General features: G+C 36.9%; 1 protein-coding gene and 1 pseudogene across 2 annotated transcripts in view; both read right to left on the bottom strand.

Moving 5' to 3' along the window:
• LOC134220757 (ATP-binding cassette sub-family F member 2) overlaps positions 1-21,042 on the bottom strand; it is a 49,046-nt gene extending 28,004 nt beyond the window's left edge. Inside the window, exons 1-2 of one of the 2 annotated variants that reach the window (XM_062699862.1) lie at positions 20,907-21,042; positions 19,919-20,056 (exon numbers count right to left, since the gene is read on the bottom strand). In XM_062699862.1, coding sequence (XP_062555846.1) covers positions 19,919-20,056; positions 20,907-20,979 — 211 coding nt within the window. In that variant the 5' untranslated portion in view covers positions 20,980-21,042. Of the gene's footprint in view, positions 1-19,918; positions 20,057-20,814 lie in introns of both variants that reach the window. The other variant, XM_062699863.1, reaches the window with a different exon arrangement.
• On the bottom strand, positions 4,330-5,372 carry LOC134219223 (uncharacterized; annotated as a pseudogene).
• Positions 21,043-21,287: the final 245 nt, after the last annotated feature.

Raw genomic sequence — 21,287 nt, 5'->3', positions numbered from 1 at the left:
TCTTGAAGACTATTGTCGATTGGCTCTGGCGATCATATAGTTGTAGTGGATCCTAAATGCGAGGCCCTATCTAAGAGCACCATAAGATCCTTAATAAGCTGAAAAGCGAGGTTATGATGTGAGAGAACATAGTCGAATAGAACTGGTTGATGCTTGCGGTGATGAAATTATATGCATTTTTCGATGCTTGAACTCATCGAAACTCAGTTCTAGTACACCAGTCAGCAAAATAGTTAATGCAAATTCTGAAATCCCAACAGTCCGAGAGTTACTCACAATTTTGAAGATTTTCGTATAATCGGCAGAGAAACAGAGAAACATAATTAATTGCATATTATTCGCAACTCCCGTACGAAAACCATTTTTTTTAAATATCTTGGCTGTGCACGTTTCGAAATGGACAAACTGATATGAAATTTGCGAAAAAGAATCCACGTGTCTTGGAGGACTGAACCCTCAACCTCCTACTCTAGATGGCGTGATAACCTCACAGAACAAGACCACTAAAGGTCACGTTTGCGGAAAAGCCATCAAGCGAGTACCAACCTCCACCGCGGTTAGCTCTTTTTGCAAATTGAATATCTTTCGGATGCATGATTTGTCCAATCTCCATTGCTACTGTTGTATATCCACAGTCAAGCGAGGGCATTGTTTATTAAACGAGAGGATCGCACTCTATGCCCACAGCAAGGGCTGGATTTGTATAGAGTGCGAATCAATCACACTCTGTCCAAAGGCTTGTTCTAGAATCCCATCAGACTATGGGGATCCCATCTGGAGCGTAAAAATAAAATTGGACTTTTCAAGTGATTTTCCACTTTGCTTTAGCTGTGATGGTCGAAATAGCATGAATATAAATTTCTAACAATCCCTTTAGGGATCTCTCATGAATTACGTATTTTTTCATAAATTCTGATTAACGTGACAAAGCAATCCAATTTAGAAGTTTAATTTAATAGTTTTTGAGGAGAAGGAAGGGGTTGTACAAAAAACAGTACAGCAATTTATGGACATCGTATCCTCATTTGTGGACTGTCGTCTATATATTTTGTATATTTTTGCGGAAGGTAATCATTTTTGTGGGAAGAAAGTAAAAAAACGCCCCCTACCAATAAATCTAATAATTTTCATTGCTCTAAATCTAGTTACAAGAGAACCGAATTAATGTTAAAAGAACTAATTTCATGACATCTGGATATATTTTTTTGTTCTTACTCCATGCCTACAATTTGTATTTAGAACAATCTGTTTGACAAAGTACAGGTTCTGAAGGATCCTAAAAGCAAATGTTAATCAAAGAATCAAAGTCAAGAACGAGTAAAGAATATACACTGAAGACGTCCTACACAGGTCGAAATACGTATATGTAGAACTAATACGAGCGGTAAAAATGGAATTTACTAAACTCGTCTTATGACAGGAAAATTCCACTAAAAAATAGTTAAACAATTTTCTAAAGAATCAGAATTGAAATAATCTTTAAAAAGGATACTAAATTAGAAATCGCAATCCCGACATTTGTACAAGTTATTCAAAAAATAAATGAGAATAATATATTCTCAAAAATGTGAATATTCATTCATTCCACAAATGCTCCATTGTTCCGAAAAGCAAATTCTTTCAATTTGAATAAACACTATTTAAATTATTTTGATTTGTTTTCATGATTTTACAAGTATATAGCATCATTCTTTTTCTGTGTGAAGGTTTAAATCTTTAATGATATTTTCTTCAATTCCATCAACGATGGAAGATGACATGAATTCATCTAAAGTATCAGAGGATAAAGAACTTTTAAAATCTTCAAATATTACAAAATTACGCATGGCATAAGAATAATTATGAATTTTTTTTCCAATGTCTCCTCGTTATCCAAATCGAGCTTAAAATAGATCTGATTCATGTAAGGCACGAAGAAAAATGTCAACATTTGCCTCTCTTGATCATTTTCTTGCATTATGAGTTCTAAATTCTTCTTTTTTATATTGATTTCCGCTGTTGTTCAGCCAGTGAACCTCAAAGTGTATGAGTGAATAATATCCTTTTAGCCAGACATTCATGAACACTAGCAAGAATTTCATACTCTCCGTACTAACTAAGATATTGTTCGTCTTTACTTTTCAATAAAACAATGGAATTATTGATTCCATGAGATTTATAAATATTTACATACTATGAAACCTCATATTTAGTTCTCCATCAGTAGCTAATGAATAGCTCATGAAAATAGGTTTAGGAAATGACTCTCAACCACTCTGCCCCAAACGCAATTCAGCGGAATGGCGACGGAACCAGTAAAATTTGACAGGAAATATATAAATCCGTTACCGTTACCGTTGTGCTGCATTGTATTGGGTTTTATTCATTCACCTTTGAAAAGTTAAAAATTGTTATAAATAAAGTCGAAGTTATTACAATACATGTATTTTGACCATACCCTTTGAGCCCATAGTTCAGTCTGGCCCATTTTCATAGGAAACGATGGGACTAGATTTCCTGTCGAATGAAACTTGTTGGAGAAAATCGTACAAATAAGCGTCTAAATGGCGATTTGCGCACATACATAGACGCGCATGCACACATATACAGACATCACCTCAATTCTTCGAGCTGAGTTAGTTGATATATACCACTACGGATCTCCGGGCCTTCTATCAAACATCTGTTTTGGAATGAGCATTAACCTTGAGTACGAGAGAGGCAAAACACAGTAAAAAAATAAATGAAAAAATCAAAGTGATTTAACTCTAATTGCAAATACTGGCAAGAAATTATTTCGGGAAATTTTAGTCGAAGCTTCGTCCTTGATGTGCATCATAAAGAACCGGGGATTTCTGAGGAAAAAGTTCTTCACTATCAAAGTTGAAAATAGCGTCGTTTTGGAAAAAATATTGTTTCCGCATTTTTTCATTTTTTTCACAAGTAACCATTAGTTTTTGCATACCATTTTAAAGCTTATACAATTACCTTTGTAATGATGTATTAACATTAAAGAAAAAACATTAAGAAAATATTTCAATAAATAGTTGAAAGTAAAATATTTTTCAGGAAATTTGTTAACTTTTTACCCATTTCTGACTTTGACACCTTATATCTTTGGAACTAGTGCACTAGAGACTTCAAATTCAGAATTTCTTAATTAGAGTATTGACAATGGAGAGAAAATATTTTAAAATAATTCGAAGACATGACATTTTCGATTAATGACCGTCGAAACTTATAGTGATCAGGTATCAAATACATTGATTTTAAGAAATTTAGATAAAATGAGTTCATGTTAGATTGAACAAATCAAAATAAGTTGCCAAAGTCTCGTACTTGTTCTTTCTAATTAATTTTGATGTTGATTATATTTGGATGGGATTTGATTTGAATTGGATCTAGGTTGGATTTAGATTGGATTTGGAATGAACTTGAATTAGATTTGGTTGAATTGGATTTTAATTTGATTTGATTGATTTGAAAGAATTGAAGTAGATTTAGATTTGATGAATTGAATATGGGTTGATTAAGACTAGATTTGGATCTCAAATGGAATTGAATTGGATTGAATTTGGATAAAAATTGGATTTGAATTAGATTTTGATTGGATTTGAATATGATTTGATTTAGATTTGGATTGGATTTGAATTAGAATTAAATTAGATTTCACGCAGAAGAATATTGTAAGATTAAAACACTATTTCGATTGTTGCACCAAACTACGTGCATATTGTTTTTTCAGTCTTCAACATTGTTGTTTCAACGATTATTTATTGCTTTCTTCAATTGAACATTATTGTTGTTTCAATCCTGCAATGCATGATTGCAACAATAATAATATCGTTGTTTTGACGACCATTTCGTAATATGAAAAACTGTAGAAACTGATCAACATAAATCATCCTGTCTAAAAATAGTAAGCATGGAGCAGAGGTAAGGTGGATGACTCTTACTCTTCTTGTAACTAGTTCGATTCTGCTTCTATCACATTTTCTTATTTTGTCGATGTCATCGTAGTGTCGTAGCATTTTCGAAAGTAAAAACCATAAATATTGTTGTTTTCTGATGTAATATTTGACAGTGACAGCTGAGATGCATGGTTGAAACAAATATATCCGATAGTAGAATCAACTATCGCGTATGGTTGATTCAACCCTATTTGTGGTTGTATCAACCAAAAATATTGTTATTCATAAAACAATGCAAAAATATTGTTGATTTAAAGCAGAATCAGATTGACTCTACTACATTTTTTTCTCCGTGTTGGATTTGATTTCGATTGAATAAGAATTGGATGGATTTGACTGGATTGAATTGGATTTGGATTGGTTAACGATAGGAATTTAATTAAATTAGTTTATTGGATAGTATTTTATAAGTTTTCGGATATCCAATAACACGTTCAACATCAATCGCCGAGAAGCAATCGCCCGCGTTTTAAAAACATCTTGCTCACTAAGTTGGTCTCCTTTTTGTTCGGAGGACGGTTAAGAATACTCCTTTGGCGGATAACATATCCGTTTGTTCGAACCCTCGTTCTGCCAAGATGTGATCGCTTTCATTTAAATAATCAACTATTCCGGATACTCTACAATTTTGTTATCCGATACAGAGCCTCCATAAGCATCACACACGAATAAAATAGTCCCTTGTTCATCTATTGCAACAAGCACTTTGAATGTATTTGATTCTTGTACTTCGAGAATGTAACTTGCTGAATATCTGATGACTCAGGCTTCCATCGGAATCTCTGTACAATCGAGTATTGCTATGTATTCGTGCTCTTCGCGGGATCCCAAACTCCAGAAGTTAATCGCCTCAATTTTTTGTATAACAGATTTGTCCAGAATACGAAAATATCACGAACGCTCGACTCTTTCAATTTGAACATGATTGATAATGTCGTGAACTCCCAGGCTTTTCTATACTTCATGAGGGTTATAAGAAGCTGTTCCTTCAATGGAAGGCCGTAATGAGGCCATTCTAATTGACGATAAATGCAAAACTCATAAATATATTCGAATAACGTTCTTTCTAGCCCTGTTAAGTACTTTAAATGACGTGCGGTTAGGCTTTCAACATGGAATATGCCGTTGAACATAGTAAACCGACTGGAATTACTATTTGAGTCTTCTGAGATCGTGCAGTCCACGCTGAAATTACATTTTGTAGAATGAGATAGTTTCTGAGATTAGATCGATTACGTATCTCTTGCAGAAAAATGATTTGCAGTATCAGTTGTTCAATTTGTTTTCAGCCTGTGTATGGATAACTGTCCCATGTATATAGGCAAACCAGGAAACATGGGAAATTATGCGTCCACTAGCAGTCTACGTTACGTACGAAATTAATATATCATTACCTAATGTGCTCTTCTGGTAGATTTTCATCTTGGATTACCGTTTCTTCACGTCCAATATTTTCAAATACTGAGGCAAAAAAACTCGTCGTCACGCTTCAACGAAACGCTTTCTCAATATTTACATTGGTGGCATACGTCGTTTGTTTATTTTCTGAAGTACGTTTTAGAAGGAACAGTGACCGTCCTGTTGGATATTGTCGCCCCATGTCTTTCTATCTGTTGTATTGTTCCATATCTGGTCTCTGCAAGACGTAGTTTTCAACGTTTCGTGATATTATCATAAACATATATTGTTGCGTTTCTTGATAATATCGTTCTACAAAAAGGTTGATAAGCATATGCATTTTCGACAATTATGTTTTAACCAATTTACATACATATGTTGTACGTCAGGAAAAGCATTAGCTTTAAGTGTTTTTACATCTGTAAATCATAATATTAACTAATTGAAAATTTGAATTTCTACTTGAATCAGACTTATCAAAATTGTCGTATTGAAGGGTAGAAAAATGTTTCCCACAAACTCTTGCCGACGACAGCTTTTTGGAGCCAAGTTCCATACTTTTCTAGAATGTGCATCTCGAGGAAATCTATGCAGTGAGACTGGTGCCTCTTCAGTCGAAGAAGATCCACAGGATTTTACGCAGCAAGCCGTAGGCATTTGGTCTGATTTGATTTAAAATATTTCACAAATCTGAGAAGAAATGCAGCATTGTTTATAAACATTATACCTATAATGTCAAACAATGAATATTGCACGTTATGTATAAATTGATCAGAAGCGCAACAAGTGGCGCAATGATTTTACCTGTTTGCTTAACTAAAAAAAACATTTTTCCTAGTAAAGTTAAAATGCATGAAGTGACAGTAATTCATTATTTGAAAAATAAAACATTATTTTAAAACGTACAACAGTTATGATGAAATCTTAAAAAAAATAAAATTATGAATTTTATTCAAAGTACACAATACGTCGACGACGTTTACAGTGAATTAAGGCTCCCCCAGACCTAAGCGATTTCATCGCCGCGACGGCGACAACTAGTCGCCGCGATTCTATCGTTGGGTCGCTGCAGGCAATGTTCCATTAGACTGGCCCAAAATGCATGAAATCCTGAATTTCAAACCTTGCACCCTTAAATGACAGTTTGGGGGTCCCAGAAGCTCCCCTGAAAATTTCAGCTCATTCGGTCCAGTGGTTGGCGTGCGCAAATGACTCAAAGTTTGTATGGGAAAAGTGATCCAAATAGATGAGGAAACGCAACCGTTTCAGTTTTTTGCTTCTAGGTGGCGCTGTAGTCGACGGATTCCTGTTGTAGAACCTTTTTTATATAAGGAAGCGACTGGTGAAGACCGGATGTAAATCCCTTTGAAATTGGCCAAGTTATAAGCATCCAAAGTCGAGGGTTTCGAGCGTGTCCCCCAGGGGTGTTTAAAATAATAGCAACGTACCACCGACCATTGCGGCGGCGGCGATGCAGGCGTATTCTGTGCCGTGCGAAATTAAATGAATGATTATAACGCAATCTCGCGAATTTTTATTTGATTGGTAAATACTTTCCGTACTCTGTACAGTAGTGTAGCTAGAGAGGGAGAGGGTGAATAAGGGGGGGGGATCTTTTTTCTTTTTTTTAGTAGAAAAACACATCCGGGATATTGTTCGATGTTTAATCTCGCAATTTTCTGGCGTCGTTTTATCTTCGAGCTAACACGCTAAAAAAATTTACTCAAAATTGACATAAATTGAAGAACTCGAAATTTGGTCAAGTTTGGTTTATGCTATAGTTTAGAGTTCAATTTTCGAAACGTGAATGTAAATACACGAAATAAATTAAGTACTTCTTCCATTTATTTTGTTAGCCTCAAATAAAAATATACAGCCATCCAGTTCCAACATTATTGATATGATCCCTCAAAATTACCTTATATTTGGTAGGATCGTTCCCAATAGAACAATATTGGACCCATTTTATTATTTCCCCTTTATGGTGACCAATTTGAATATAGGGTATTCAGAAAAATCGATCATTAGGCCTATTGGCCGGATTGGCAGAGATCTTTTATGGCTGGCGTGTCGGCATCATATTGTCGAAGTTTTGATGACAGCAGCTTGGGAAAAACTATTTCCTTCAAAAGGCCCTTCTTCAAGTATTTAAAAAAAAATTAAATCAGCCTGGCCTACTATGGATCAATCCTTTGATGAAAATATGGTAGACGAAAACATTATTGAGATCCTGAGGTGATGAAACACAACATTTGATTAAATTTTTGAAAAACCAACTCAATATTAAAACAGCAACGACAAGACTATAAAGAGTTGCTAAATTTATCTTTAGCATTTCTTGGTGTGAAAAGAATTAAATTTTCGCCACCAGGAGCACATAGCAATGCCAGATGGATGGCGAAAGCAATATATTGTCTTAAAATATGGCTGTTTAGAGGCCAATTTGACATGACCGATGATGAAAGGCGAAAAATTCCAGTATTGTGTGCTTTTATTTTACGGGTTTACATTTGGTCTTGGTTTAAAGCTCCTTTACCCTCATCAGCAGCACGAAATGATCTAAACCTGGCAAAAAAATTGATAACTTTATGAGATGCTTTCCCTGATCAAACAAGAAATGTGTACACCTATATGGCTGCAGCTTCAAGATTTGCAAACCATCTATGGTACTTGAGTGAAAAACTAGTCGCTCTGGCTTTTTTCGACCCAGAAATATCTACTGATGAGAGAATAGAAATGGCACACAATTTAAAATCTTGTAAGGGTGATGAAGTAAGTAAGTAAGCACTCGCTCTGTTATAAAGGAAGGCCTAGCAGTTGAAATAAATAATTAATATAGGTATAAGTGTTGTTTGTTGATAACTTTGTAGTTTTTTACAGTTAATAAATTATGCTATAAACATTAAAACTGTTGTTTGAAAAATATATAACTTATATAATATCCCAGGTCTCTCTGTCTTTCTGCCCTTCTGTCCCTCTGTCTGTAACGATTATATCATATCGTTCTAAAATTGATGCAACGGGCATCACGATGTCCGAAAACAACTCGTTACAAATATTTCATGAATTTTGTCTCCCCTTAAAAACTTCAGCTCGTTGGCTTCAGTGGTAAGTCACCCCCTCCCTCTCTAGCTACACTACTGTACAGAGCACGGAAAGTATTTACCAATCGGATAAAAATTCGCGAGATTGTGTGATAATCATGCATTTAATTTCGCACTGCACCGAATACGCCTGCATCGCCGCCGCAATGGTCGGTGGTACGTTGCTCTCATTTTAATCACCCCTGGGGGACACCCTCGACTTTGGATGCTTATAACTTGGCCAATTTCAAAGGGATTTACACCCGGTCTTCACCAGTCGCTTCCTTATATAAAAAAGGTTCTACATTTTGTCCACAACAGGAATCCGTCGACTACAGCGCCACCTAGAAGCAAAAAACTGAAACGGTTGCGTTTCCTCATACATTTGGATCACTTTTCCCATACAAACTTTGAGTCATTTGCGCACGCCAACCACTGGACCGAATGAGCTGAAATTTTCAGGGGAGCTTCTGGGACCCCCAAACTGTCATTTAAGGGTGCAAGGTTTGAAATTCCAGACTTTTCACTTTTTCCATATAAGCTTGGGCCACTCTAATGTTCCATCGTGGTTCCATTCACGCTTCCATACCAACGGCGACAGAATCGCTGTCGCCAAGCGATAGAATCGCGTCGCGACTGTCGCGTCGCGTGTGTTTGGGGGAATCTTTATGTTCAAAAGCTACGGGCGGTACCTTATTGAGAAGAATAAGGGCTATGAACTTCATTGTTCTCTTTATTGTACAGACTTTATTTTTCTGATATGACATGCTAAATAAAAATTATTATTAGAGCCTTTGCATGATTGATATATTCCTTTTCTGTATTTAAAATTCCGTCTCATTTTACGAATAACTCAAATTAGAATTGAAAGTGCCAGCAGAATAATTTCCGAATAGATATATTGCTTTTTTGTCACATTGGAAATGATTCTGATGATAGTAATTTTTAATTTTACTTAAATCACTTTGGGTCTGTCTCATTTGGAGAATTAAACTGAAATTAAACTTAAAAGTGACATTTCAATAATTATCAAATAACCCTGCTCGCAGAGCAAGATTACTTTTGACAGATATCGAATCATTTTGCATCGATGTCTTATTGGAATTGCTGGGTAGCACCAGCCATTCTTATGACTGGGTTATTTGCTAATTTTCGAGCTGTCACTTTTAAGTTTAATTCTCCAAATGAGACAGAGCCTTGATGCTTAGTTAAGTTTGAGTTAATTCAGAAAATAAGAAGTAGCTAAGAACCAGTTAGATGCAACAAAGTAAGCAAACATATTGAGAAACGCGCTGGAAAATTATTTGTTTATCATTTCAGGTCCCTTTTATGTGTTGTTCTCGAAATATTAAAATAGTGCACAGGTTGAAGAATTGATCACGCGACGCGATCTACTCATTATAATTCTTCCAATCAAATATACATGCATGTTTTCTCGTTATAAGCAGAAATCTTGTGCTTTAAAGATGGAATCATCAGTTCATTTGATCGTAAGCGTTAAAAAATCATATACGCTTCGACTTTTGCGTTCTTTTGAAAAATGGGTCATCTTGTCTTCTGCTTTCTTCCAGAAAATGGCGTACTTTTGGAGAAGGGGTACTTTTTTCCGGGAAAATGCGTACTTTTAAAGAGAGGATCATCTACTCTTTTGCCTCATTCCGGGTAAATGCTTTTTTTTAAGGAGTCATATACTGCTTTGCCTTTTTTCGGGGTTCAAAATTTGCGAATGTATCTAATTTTTGTGTAGCGATCAACACAATTTAATCCACTAATAGACAGCAACTTATGTTTGTGACCCATTATATGGAAACCTACAAATACCTACACACAAAAAAAATCGTTGGTAAAATTAAAAGAACGTTGGTAAAATTAAGAAAATTCGTTAGTGATTTTCAGTAGAAAGTATAGGATTGTTAAATCTACCAATGCAAAAAATGTCACCTCGAGACAAACTTTGACAAGAGGAATATTTTCAAAATAACATTTACCTCTCAAAATGAAAGCTGAATTTTACATTAGTATTAACAAGTAATACTTTCAAACCAACAAGTTGTGTTCATTGTCGATTTCACATATGATTTTTTTTTATTTAAGTTTGCCAAAAAATTAAAAACATTAAAATTTGATGATTTTGTTGGTATTATTATCTTTATTATCATTTGGAAATCACCATTCTTCGGTTTACATATTATTATTTTCCTTTATGCGTATCAGGGTGGTTGGAGCTTCAGAGTCATGTTTTGGGTGGCGCGCGGCGGCTGTCAACTTCGCGATGATGCAATTTTATGATTTCGTCCTCTGTTTGATATGGAGTTAGTAGCAGGCCTATGTTAAACATCCTGGGAACTCCGATGCTCCGTCCTCGGCTCCGTCTACGAAAATTAATAAATAAAATACAAATCAATGAAGATTTTATTGCAAAGAAGAGTGTCAGGAAATATTTACCTGTGGTTCAATTTACTTGCTCGAAAGAAATAATTTATGCCCTGTACTTATGGTGTTTTCTCAAAACGGGATTGATTTTCCGAGTCCAAACGATGACCGACGAAGACAGCTCGATTAGTTGCCAGAAAATTATTATTTACTGCCAATGTTGCCAAATCGAGAAAAATGAAAGGATCACTTGACAATTTTTAATCTTTCAGTCGAAAATTTTCCGCTTTCAAATCAACAATGTTTCATTGATAATAAAACTTTCAAATAGAAAGTTTTATACTCACAGTAAAAATTTCGCTACCCAAAATTACTAGAAATGAGCAACTTTCAAAACGAAAGTGTGATATTCTCAAAAGCACAATTTTATTTCTCTCTGTGTACAATCACGGAGTGAGTCCTTCCTTAGATTTTTGAAGCTGGATCTACCAACGCTATATTTTATTTACCTTTTAAATCATGCGTAAATCTTAATTGTTTTTTCTCGCAACTTTTTTCAAATTGGAAGAAATTACTTTTGATAAAAACTCTAAGATGAAAAGTTTTCTTAGCTGAAATTAGCAAATTAGCAAAAATCACTATTTTGACGAAAAATTGTTTTTGTCCCATTTACCCCAACCCAGCAAATATGAAATAAACATGTAATTACAGGTAGTTTTATATCAAGATGGGTCTCCAGTTAGTCTTGCGAGCAAAGACATAGGATTTCCAATCCTGAGATGGCGAGTTTGATTCTCGCTCCGGTCTAGGCAAACATTCTCGATTCCTTGGGGATAGTGTGTATCCATTGTACATACCACCAAAGATACATACTCAGTCTTGTTTGTGCACTGGTACGTATCACATCGATATTGTTCGCTCTGTGAAGCAAGTCAATAACATCTCTTTTTCTCTACCTACGCTCACAACTATTGTGCGGCAAATGCCGGTCCCCAACGATGATAGTCTGCCCGTGCGGCGGATAAGAAAATACAACGAGGCAAATTCCGGTCCGTTTTTGATAATCGCAGAATCAAGAAACGGTGCCAACATTATTGCTACTAAAATAGGAAAAATGCTAATCCAAAAGTTCGGAAGCGATTATATCCGATCTATTCCGATGTCAAAGAAGAAGCTAAAAATCTTGATGCGCTCAGCTCGGGCCGCCAACCTACTGGTGGAAACAGAGCAAGAAAACGTAAAATTCTCGATCCCGCAACGTTTAGTGGAGTGCCTCGGTGTGGCTTACATCGAGCCCGAAGTGGATACGGGGGAATTAACAACGGCTGTTGCATTCGATAAAGCTAAAATGTACCAAACAGAAAATCCACCGATAGTTGAGTGTCGTCGCATAACCAAAAAAGCGAATGATGGCTCAATCAAATCGTTGTATACTGTCATATTTACATTCGATGGTCTAGTGCTCCCCTCCCACGTCGAGATAAACAATGTGCTGTATGCAGTTAAGCCTTACGTGTACCAAACTCGTCAATGTGGTAACTGTTGGCGATTGGGACACGACAAGAAGAATTGTAAAAGTGCTATACGCTGCCCCAACTGTCTGGAAGGAAATAATGATCCCGAACATCAATGTATGCAGGAAAATCCCCAGTGTGTCAATTGTCAGGGTGCTCATAAAGCAAATGATCACAGAAGATGTCAAAAAATCATCACAAAGAAGAAGCAAGATGCTGAACGCCAACACTCTCATTCTCAAGGATATATTGACAGAATTTCCGAGATGGTCAATAATCACGTAATGCAGTATCTCAATACGTTACGCTTATGATAATAATCCACGCTAGTGGATACAATGGATGTTGAATCAATACGATGTTTGCAATGGAATTGCCGAGGTTTGCTCAGCAAACGCTCGGTGCTGATTGACCTTATTAACGAACTCCAATCTAGTATCGTCTTCTTAAGTGAGACTCATCTCGATCGAACTACGTATCTAAACATCCCGCATTATGTAACATTTCGTAAAGATCATCGTAGAAACTCAATGGGCGTTGCACTTGCGATTCGAAAAGAATTGAACCCTTCGGCCTTTCAACTGAATACTCACGTTGATATCCAGCATATTTCCTGTCAAGTTCGAACTAGTGTCGGCGTTATAACGATTGTATCCATCTACATACACCCTCAAGCGAACGTATCGGAGAACAATTTTATTCAATTTTTCCGTTCGATACCAAAACCCTACGTCGTTGGTGGAGATTTTAACGCCAAGCATCAGATGTGGGGGAATCATAGTGAAAATCAACGTGGCCGTTACTTATATGAAGCACTGGATTCGGAAAATCTCATCGTTCTTAATAATGGTGAATCAACACGTTTCGACCAAAATCATTCATGGAGTGCTATCGATCTCACTATAACTTCACCAGAAGTAAGTCTGCTGTTCGGCTGGAAAGTTCTCGACAATCCTGCAGGAAGTGACCATTTTCCTATCGTGTTCGGATTACTAGACACAACAATCCAACAAACTCAGACAATTTTAAATTGGAAGAAAATAAAATGGGAAACATATACTAGCAAAATAGCTAATGACTTGGAAGCTTTCGAACAAACTGGAGAGACGTTGGACTATGTCGGATTTTTTGGGATGGTATGGAATGCTCTCGTACATTCCGCACCTAATCCCACATTAAGATCTGGAAATACGAAGATTCCGCAACCGTACTGGGACGAAGAACTCACCTCAGCCAAACAGGAATCCAGAGCGGCATTCAAAACATGGAAACGAGTGTTAACATACGAAGCTTACGAAACCTACAGGAAATCTGAAAACCAATTTAAAGAAATGATAAAGGAGAAGAAAACATTGAGCTGGAAAGTGTTTTGTGATGGTCTCGATAGCTCTACCTCAATCAACACACTTTGGAAAATGGCACGCTACAAAGGTCGAACTGCTTCAGGGAGTCGTCAAAGTATCTCCAATGCCGTTCTGGAGGGTTTACTGGATAAACTTGCCCCTTGCTGTTCTCGAAACATTCCCACTGAGTTTCCAGCATGCACTTGCGGAGATCATATTAGAGGCAATTACTTTTCTATGTGTGATCTACAAGCTGTTATTAAGACTGGAAAGGATACGGCACCTGGTGCTGATGGTGTTTCATATTCCGCCATTGCAAACCTTCCATCTATTGGAATGCAGACATTGCTTAGGATCTACAACCGAATTTTTGAGAACGGAGAGCTGCCTAGTGAGTGGAAGCTTTTTCAAATAATAGCCATACCAAAGCCGGGACAACAGATAAGCTCTGCCTCAACGATTCGTCCAATTGCTCTAGCGTCTTGTTTCCGTAAGACATATGAAGCAATGATTAAAGAAAAGTTAGAATGGTATATCGAAAATAAACAACTTTTTCCATTCGAGATGTGCGGATTTCGAAAAGGGAAAAGCACGGTTGACGCTGTCAGCATTATTATCGAGGAATCTTATCGGGCATTTCAAAGACGTGAACATGTTCTTCTGTGCAGTATCGATATTAAAAGTGCTTATGATAATGTGGATATCAACTGTTTAGTTGCAGAAATGAGAGTAATGGGCATTAGACTGGCCCAGGAAACAAAAAGTTGTGTAATTCCACGGGGCACCCCCCAGGATTGTGTCTTTGGGTGAGAAAATCAATCTCTGAAAATTTCAGCTCAATCGCTTGTTGCATAAGCTGGCGCATTTGATTTGAAGTTTGTATGGGGATTTCAGCAAAAATGTATAGGAAAATACACCTCCGCAGGGCTGGTAGCGATGAATGCCGTTCAAAATAGTGACTTTAGTGACCAACGATGACGAAAAAGTGACCAAATAGTGACTTTCAATTGCAGAAAAAGTGACCAAATAGTTACTTTCAAATGCAGAAATATTGACCAAATAGTGACTTTGGAGTTTTAAACCGGGGTTAGAGATACAACACAAGCTACAAGCTGTGACTACAAGTTGCATTAGCATTGTTATGATATAATTTGAAGATTGCAAACTAGGTTTTTATTTTTGAAATCCTTATCTAGAATGCTATTACAAATCAAGAAAAGGCAAAAACAACAAAAGCATGAATATTACTGCTACTGACCACGCTAATCTTCACCATAAGGAGGAAGATGATGAAACCAAGAGGCCAAGAGCAATGTGGCCATGGTATCATATTGAGGCATCATATTAAGTAACACACCACGACATGGTTTCTACCCGGTTTCACGGGAACGGATAGTGAATTACTAGTTGTTACACAAAATTGTGTTGATAATTACAACATTTGTTGTTTAATATGAGCTCGAAGTTTTCTGTATAACAGCAATATTAGTGATATAAAATGATCTAATTGATTCCTAGACGGTGCACTATTTGGACTCGTAAGCTAATAAATCTTTGGTAGGACCATTTTCGAGGTTCTGCCAAATAACACCAAGCGCCAGCAAAAAATACCCATTTTCTGCCCAAACTTCCGGATAGCAGATCTAATTGATCACAAATAGTATCGGATATCACTCAGCCTCCTAACTGTGGATATCCTTCAACAAATTATCGTATGATCATGAGCATGAGCATGATTGACCGCCCACGGTTGCTACTCCGTTATTGCCAGGCCAGCTGTAATTACACAGAGATCCAAACGAATTGTCGTATGAATTAGGATAAAGTAATTTCCGTTTTTTTTTTGGGACATAATACAAGTCAGTTAAAAAGCCGCTTGGTGCGGTTTGCCTGAAAAATATAAAATAATTTAAATAAATAGAGAAATTAAAAAAATACGATTTTACCTATTATTAAACTATGGTTTAATAACAAATCTAAATAAATTTTTTGATATTTTGGACTCGACGTGGCATTCTGAGGAAAATTTTGAAAATCCAATAGATTCATGGCCTTCTATTAGAAATCCAGAAATTCTAATAAACTATAGCCTAAATGGCAGACTTTAGTATTAAAGTTCATAAAAATGGGTGACTAAATAATCTGAAGACAAAAAAAAATCTTTTAAATCTAATTCGTTTGTTGTTTTATTTAAGATTTAAAAAACCGACTAATTCATTCACCTCCACACTAGTTTTTTGGGTATTCCTAATTGTTAATCAACAGAATCTTTTTTATAAAAATTTGATATTTCTAAAATAATTTCAATAACAAAGTTTTAAATTACACCATGATCCTTTTTCAAGGCGATCTAATTCTAATTCGATTCTAATTATAAGTCCATCTAATTACAAATCTTACCGAAGTTAGGGGGCCTAAATTATAGTAAGAATGAACACCCTCGTTAGCAAAAATGTTAGCAAAAAATTGTACGCACGGTCAAAACGCCATCTAGCTTGGGCTTGGGCAAGAAACACTTCTGACATAACTTGCTCAACATTTTTTTTCGAAACTTTTCCCGAAGGATTGTAGGACGGATTTAAGGTCTGTCTCGTTTGGAGAATTAAACTTAAAAGTGACAGTTCGAAAATAAAAAGAATACCCGGGTGGTGGTGCTACCCAGCAATTTTAATAGAAAATCGATGAAAAATGATTCGATATCTGTCGAAAGTAATCTTCGAGCAGGGTTATTTGATAATTATTCAAATGTCACTTCTAAGTTTATTTTAAGATTAATTCTCCAAACGAGACAGACCTTTAACAATCATGAACGAATTTACCAATCATATTGTACCTATTTTTTGTGTTCGACGCCCTTATCGCTCATTGCTCTTCCTAACGTTGAGAAACATCAAACATCATTGTCATGTGATGAAACTGAGGCTGTACACTATTTTTGTCACCGGGGGGTAAAAGCGCTCACCAACAGACGTGGTCCTAGTTCCAATACTCCTCAATTCGGTTCTCTATACTCGAGATCAACGTTTCGCAACAAATTCCATTCGTGAAGAAAAAGATCATAGTCGATATTCGATATTAATCGGAAACAACCTCACGGTTTCACAGCTCACGAACCTCACAACACACTTGGAACTTTTTTTGTGCATATTTCTCAAATTTTATATATTGCAACCAGACTCACATTTGATTTGGTTGATAACAATAGTATAGGTACAAATGATTTTTTTTTTTTTTACAATAGGCAGTGCAAAAATAGTGACTTTAGTGACCATTTTCTGAAAAATAGTGACTTTAGTGACTTTTGGATGCAAATAGTGACTTTTTAGTGACTAGACTCAGAATAGTGACCAAGTCACTAAAAAGTGACCCGCTACCAGGCCTGCCTCCGTCACTCATTCGATCTGGAAATTGGTTCTGATTGCTCGATTGACCTCAGAATTGCAAAAACGGCAGTTGGTATGCTACAGAACAATTTCACAGAACATTGTATGATGATTAAATGAACTTTTATATAGGTTTTGGCTGATGCGATTCGATCAAAAAATCCAAAAATACACAAATCAGCTCCTAATAAATCAGCCGAAAAGTTCATTTATTCATCATGCAATGTTCTGTGAAATTGTTCTGTAGCATACCAACTGCCGTTTTTGCAATTCTGAGGTCAATCGAGCAATCAGAACCAATTTCCAGATCGAATGAGTGACCGAGGTGTATTTTCCTATACATTTTGGCTGAAATCCCCATACAAACTTCAAATAAAATGCGCCAGCTTATGCAACAAGCGATTGAGCTGAAATTTTCAGAGATTGATTTTCTCACCCAAAGACACAATTCTGGGGGGTGCCCCGTGGAATTCGACAACATTTTTTTCTCCCCATACTAATCTGGGCCAGTCTAATGGGCATTGATATGTGCATGATCAGGGCAGTGTATTGGCTCTTCCAAGAAAGAATAATTGTGACAAAAACTAATGACAAGCAGGAAATTCTCCGTACTACGTGGAAAGGACTCCTCAAGGATCTCCGTTGAGTCCTATTTGCTTCAATATTCTAGTAACCAGAATGATGAAGAATATTCCTAGACGTATCATTCGAGTGGGGTATGCTGATGACTTCACCATAGCTGTTTGTGGTAATCTTCTGGAAGAAACGAGTGAAGTCTTGCAAGCCGGTTTAAATTGTTTGGTAGAAGACATCTCTAACATTGGCCTTGAACTATCATCGACGAAATGCCACGTCATGGTTATTTCGAAGGTTAAATTCGACGAAGTTCCAATAATTCGCATCGATGAAGAAATATTACCAGTTGTGGAATCTGTGAAGCTACTTGGAATACAGCTAACATCAAACCTGTCGTGGTCACGCCATGTAAACTATGTGAAACAACGCTCGCTTCCGTATGTTAATTTTCTAAGAAGTATAGCTGGACAATATTGGGGAGCGCACCCCCGAACCATGCTCCAAATATACAAATCATGTGTCCGCCCAATTCTCGAATATGGTGGAGTTCTTTTGGAACGGATACCGAGAAAAGACGCTTTGACTCTAGATCGGATTCAGTACTCGTGTATTCGTATTTGCCTCGGGTCTACTAAAACGACTCATACAGGTTCATTGGAAGTGATGGCCGGATTAACACCTCTGGGTATTCGGAGAGACACAGCTAGATTACGGTTTGTCAACAGGAGGTTGGGCTTAGAATCCTGGCTTAGAAGATGTAATCCCCCGAATCCTCGATACACCTCGATATTTTCGCAACCTATTTCCTGTTTGCAAGATTTCTTCCACTGTAATCATAGCCTTCCAAACCTACCTTGCTTTCTTTTCGACCCAGTAGTGAGGAAAAAGCAACTTTCCATCAATCTTCGAATGCAGTCGATCATGAAACAACCTGGAGAGCTGTCCGCAAACGAATTAGTAGTGAGAGAAATAAGGAGATCCTTTGGTGAAGCCCATGTATGTGCGACCGATGGATCTAAGGGTTCAAATGGAACAGGATACGCAGTTGTGAATAACTTCATGGCGCCCCGTATTTGTGTGAGACTACCGCAAAGCATATCTGTGTACATGGCAGAGCTTCTCGCAATACTGAGTGCAGTGCGTCTCATCAAAAATTCCGCTAGGGGAAAGTACGTTGTGATGACAGACAGCATGAGTGTCCTGAAAGGTCTTCAATCGAGAGACATTAATTCATCAACTCCAAAGGCCTGGTTCGAAATTAAGGAAACAGTACACTTAACGGAGTCCGAGGGTTTTGACATCACATTCTTCTGGGTTCCTTCCCACAGTGGCGTTGTCATGAATGAAGAAGCAGACGAACTGGCAAAAGAAGCGTGCATTAGCGGAGCGGAACAACAACATCAGCTGACTCATCTAGATATTAGCTTCCCTGGCGAAGCAAAAAGGACTGCGTATATGGCAGGATAACTGGTCCGAAGGAACAAAAGGTCGTTTCTGCAATAGTATTCTGCGCACTGTCTCTCAGCAACCCTGGTTCATGGACGATCCGTTCAATCGAAGACAGGTAGTCATTCTGTGTAAACTTATCAGCAACCACTCCCGCCTCCCGGCTCATCTCACACGTAACAGGATTATAGACGACGACACGTGCTCTTGTGGCGAAGCGCGTGGTGATCCAGATCATGTGTTATTCGAGTGTGTCAGATTTGAAAATCAGAGACATAAACTTTGGGCAATTCTAACTAGAAAACATGTAATACCAGATCTGAAAACTATACTTAAGGAAAAAGACATTGACATTCTTACTACTTTAACAAATTTTGTAATTGAATGTAATATTGATATGTAGTAGGTTGTAGCTAACACTTGGCAGGCTATGTGTATATAAGTAAAGCCAAATAAAAACCACAAAAAAAAAAAAAAAAAAAGATACATACTCATGCAATGGCGGGCAAAGAAAAGCTTTCAATTATTAACTGTGGAAATGTTATGAGAATACTAAGTTGAAAAGCCGGCCAAGTTTCAGTTGGAATGTAGAGCCATAGAAGAAGATGTGCAGAATATCTATTGCTTCAATTCGACAGAAGTTGAAAAGAGCGAAATTGGATAGTGCCCTACAGTTACCATGAGAAGGCAAGATTTAACCTTGAATAGCTTAGTTAATTATTGTCTTTCAATGTCATTTTAGGGTATCGTATTTAGGTAATTCCAAAGTCCAGAACATTGAGAGATTCAAAATCGAACAATGACGAACACCAGTCCTACTAGGTGACTCAATAAACGCAGCCCGTCACTCACCTTCTTCGGTCATTTCCACAGCCGACCCATTGGCAGCACCATTCGTTGCCTTCTCATCCTTCTTGCTACTCTGTACCAACGTAATCTTCTTGTTGCGGCCTTTCTGCTTCTTGTCGGGAGCCATGGTTGCTAAAAACACTGCAAACGACAACAAAGTTTGAATTAGTATTTTCAATTCATTGCAGCGCTTTCAATTTTATTCAGCGACTCGCAAGCCAGCTGTTCTTTTATTTCCGCATCAGTTGCAGGGAGCGCATCGACACTCAGCACTTTCTTGCTCCACGTTTTATTTCTTTTCTTACAACTGAGAATTGCTTTTGTATTTACTATTTTTATCGGCACGTTAGCCTAGGCCTATCACTTCTTTGAGTTAGGTCAAGGATGGTACACTTTCTAAGCATATGGTGAAATGGTGTTGTATTATTCATTCGAAAGGATCATTGGATTTATTACAAGAAGCTTTCGCCTATTTTTTTTACCGATTTTCAGTTATCCAACACATTTAACTGAAAGTGTCCCTACTTGAAATTCATTTTTATTAAATAGTGCTGTTGATTATCACTTTTTTAGGTCAAGAAAAAACATTAAATTTTTTATAAGTGTACAATATTGGAAGAAACATTTTTTGTTATGATTTCTATTTTAGGGTCAATATGAAACAAGTTGTGTTGCGATGAATCGTATAAGAAAAAATGTTCACTATATATAATCTACCTATAGGTAGATTGATCAAGGTTTTTTCCTCTTTGGAGAGCGCATTCGAATCGAATAAGCGGAGGAAGGATGCTTCAAGCAAAAAAGGGGTAGCGATCGAACAATGAAATTTCGTAATTTTCTATTTCACTTTTATCCATTATTTGGACACTAATCGATTAAAAAACACTACATTGGGTTACCTTATTATGGATATTACACAAAATGCACTGTTTTGTAGCAATTAATGCCTAAAAACACTAAAAAATCACAATTTTAGGAAATTTCCACGAACCTGCAAATTTTCTCTCTTTGCTTGACAAGATGAAAAGACTTTTGGAGCGAGGAGCACGGCTGGGAGTCCGCATGCTTGCGTGACAGACAGAAGTACTGTGGAACCGTAACAAGAAACGTTTTTATTTTCCACAGGGAATATTACTGAAAATGTTGCACGGAAGAAAATGATGGTTGTTTTTGTAGCGAACAATGCTCGCTTAACTTTTCAAAAGGACCTAAGGACATTTTTTTCATGAATTAATTTGAGTAGTGCAATCAAAAGCTTTCATATTGGTCTGTTAATTGCGCTATTCAAATTAAATCATGAAAAAAATGTTACTTAGACCTTTTGAAAAGTTAAGCGAGAATGCATTGTACCGCGGATGACAGGCGTTTCAAG

This window comes from Armigeres subalbatus, chromosome 3 (assembly GCF_024139115.2).
Source record: "Armigeres subalbatus isolate Guangzhou_Male chromosome 3, GZ_Asu_2, whole genome shotgun sequence".
In the NCBI taxonomy this organism is placed as follows: domain Eukaryota; kingdom Metazoa; phylum Arthropoda; class Insecta; order Diptera; family Culicidae; genus Armigeres; species Armigeres subalbatus.
Note: the sequence above shows the minus strand (reverse complement) of the source record. Positions and strands in the feature narration are given on the sequence as shown.